General features: G+C 45.8%; 1 protein-coding gene across 1 annotated transcript in view; it reads left to right on the top strand.

Annotated features, from left to right (window-relative positions):
* The first annotated feature begins 996 nt into the window (after positions 1-996).
* Positions 997-2,605, top strand: part of LOC125047301 (carbohydrate sulfotransferase 11-like) — an 8,143-nt gene continuing 6,534 nt past the window's right edge. Inside the window, exons 1-2 of the mRNA XM_047645548.1 lie at positions 997-1,648; positions 1,979-2,140. Of these exons, the coding sequence (XP_047501504.1) occupies positions 1,247-1,648; positions 1,979-2,140 (564 nt within the window). The 5' untranslated portion in view covers positions 997-1,246. The remainder of the gene's footprint in view (positions 1,649-1,978; positions 2,141-2,605) is intronic.

Genomic DNA, 2,605 nt, shown 5'->3' with positions numbered 1-2,605 from the left:
CACTAGGAAAACTTTGCAATTATCGTGCTTTACGCCTAATGTTTTTTTGGGGGATGTTCTTGTTAGATTCAGGTTATAGCAATGCCACCCTTGTCTTGATTGGATGTCCTTCGTTGCATCAACCGTGGTCCAATTCGGGGAAGCAAGAGGGTGATATTGACACCGAGAAGCAAGCTCGGTCAAACCTGACTCTAGGAAAAGCGTTAAGAAGTTACAATCACGACGAAATATTTTTTATCATAGTTTCAATGATCTTCATTACTACCTCAAGTCACCTCATGTTGGAATGTTGACAATGCAAGGATTTCCGTTCATATTTGCATGACACCTACCGTCTATATTGTTAAACAACCTCCTTCCTCCAGTGTCTTTTAAAGGAAATTATACCGTTACATATCGTTTGACGAATTGCATTTAGAAAACACACACACATATATGTGTATATATATACATATATATATATATATATATATATATATATATATATATGTGTGTGTGTGTGTGTGTGTGTGTGTGTGTGTGTGTGTGTGTGTATATATGTGTGTGTGTGTGTGTGTGTGTGTGTGTGTGTATATATATATATATATATATATATATATACACACATAATAGAGAAAGACATACAAGCAGACAGACAGTGAGAAAGAGACAGAGAGAGACAGACAGACACAGACAGACAGTGAGAAAGAGCCAGAGAGAGAGAGACAGACACAGAGACAGTGAGAAAGAGACAGAGAGAGACAGTGAGAAAAAGAGAACGCAGCGTCACATCAAAGCGCATCTGAGAGAAAAGAAAAAAAAATATCCCGGACGAGGAAGATGCGCCAGGAGAGCAGGTTGGGGTAGGGGGGGGGGCAGAGGGCGGGGAAACGGTGTAGGATATACCTGGAGACCGGTAGGCGGATCTTCTGAACCGACTTGCTGGTCCGGCTCGCCAGTTCAGGTCGCCAGCTGCTCGGGAACTGGTCGGGTGGCTTCTAACAGCTGCGTTTTAACACTCGGGGGCTTATAGCAGGCGATGTAGAAGAATTATTATATCCTTTATTGTGGTGAAGTGTGTACAAAACATGGAAAGATGAGTTAGTGCGAACCAGAGTGATTTTAACTATCTGTGTCAAGTGTTAGTATCAAACCCAAGACAAGAACGAGATGCATCACGCACGCATGGGATGTTGCAAGTTTTATCTTTAACTCTCCTGTGTGCGATCTCTACCTCACACCACACACAAAGGTAAACAAGCCGATCATGCCTGGAGGAGTGAAACGCAGCTACATCTTGGCAGTCGTCGCCGTCGCCCTCTTCGCCCTGTGCTACCACTCGTCCTCATCTCCCCAGCAGAGGTACAACGTCCGCCTCAACCAGGACGGCCAGGAGCTCAACCTCGAACTCTCCGAGGCCGAGATAGAGGATTTCCTGAAGACCAACGCTCAGAAGACTAAGAGCGAGGTGGCACCGACATCAACCACAACCTCGCCAGTGCCACAGGCGAGGAACACGAGCCAAGGAGATGACGTGGAGTTCGTGGTAGTGAACAATAAGGTGTACCTCAAGGGCGAGCCCATCCCGCAGAATGTCCGCTACCCCGTGCTCAAGCCCACCAAGGGACGAGTGCTCAAGAACATGGATTTTAGCAGATTCAGAGGAGAGGTCAGGAAAATAACCTACCAGTGTTCAATTGTTCAGATGTTTAGGTGTTTGGGAAATTAGTTGTTCAAGTATTCAAGTGTTCGGATGTTCATCTGCTTAGGTATTTAGTTGTTCTGCTGTTCAATTATTCAGCTGTTCAATTGTTTGGGTGTTAAATTGTTCAAATGCTTAGTTGTTTAGGTGTTCAGCTGATCGGGTGTATATTTATCCAGGTATTTAGTTGTTCAAATGTTCATAATAACAACACATCTTTAATGCTAACGCGAATATCTTTTCACCGTTCACGCTCATTTCCTGCAACATTTAAGCACTTTTTGTTTTTGCTAGCAGGAGAAGAAGTTCATGGAGACGCGTCGTAAGGAGCTTCTGCGGAGAGCTTCTCGAGTGAGCTCCATGTGCAGAGCGCGCTCGAAATTGGCTACCTCCAGGTTACTGCACTTGGTCTGGGATCTCAAGCACCAGCCTAACGTGGTGTGGTGTCCTAACTATAAGGTAAGGTGGAGCCTCGTTGGGAGAAGGTGTGGCGAGTTTGACCTCTATATACAGGTTGGGGAGCTGTGCACTCGCTCACTCGCATGCAGGCACACACACATAAAGACAAAAATGCAAGCGAATGCACCTCACACACACACACACACACACACACACACACACACACACACACACACGCACGCACGCACGCACGCACGCGCGCATATACATACATAAACACACGCGCGCGCGCGCACTCACACACACACACACACACACACACACACACACACACACACACACACACACACACATCCCTCCACACTCACCCCTCACACACAAACAAACACACTTACACACTAAAACTTGCTGAATTGGGCAATTGCCAAGAGCTTACATATTATGCATAACGGGTTGCAAGATGCATAGCAAGAACAATGGCATTTGCAGAACACTTAGGGCATTGCACTTGACCTTTGCCGTTAT

The sequence above is a fragment of the Penaeus chinensis genome, chromosome 40, assembly GCF_019202785.1.
Source record: "Penaeus chinensis breed Huanghai No. 1 chromosome 40, ASM1920278v2, whole genome shotgun sequence".
Classification (NCBI taxonomy): domain Eukaryota; kingdom Metazoa; phylum Arthropoda; class Malacostraca; order Decapoda; family Penaeidae; genus Penaeus; species Penaeus chinensis.
This window is presented reverse-complemented; position numbering and strand designations above follow the sequence as displayed.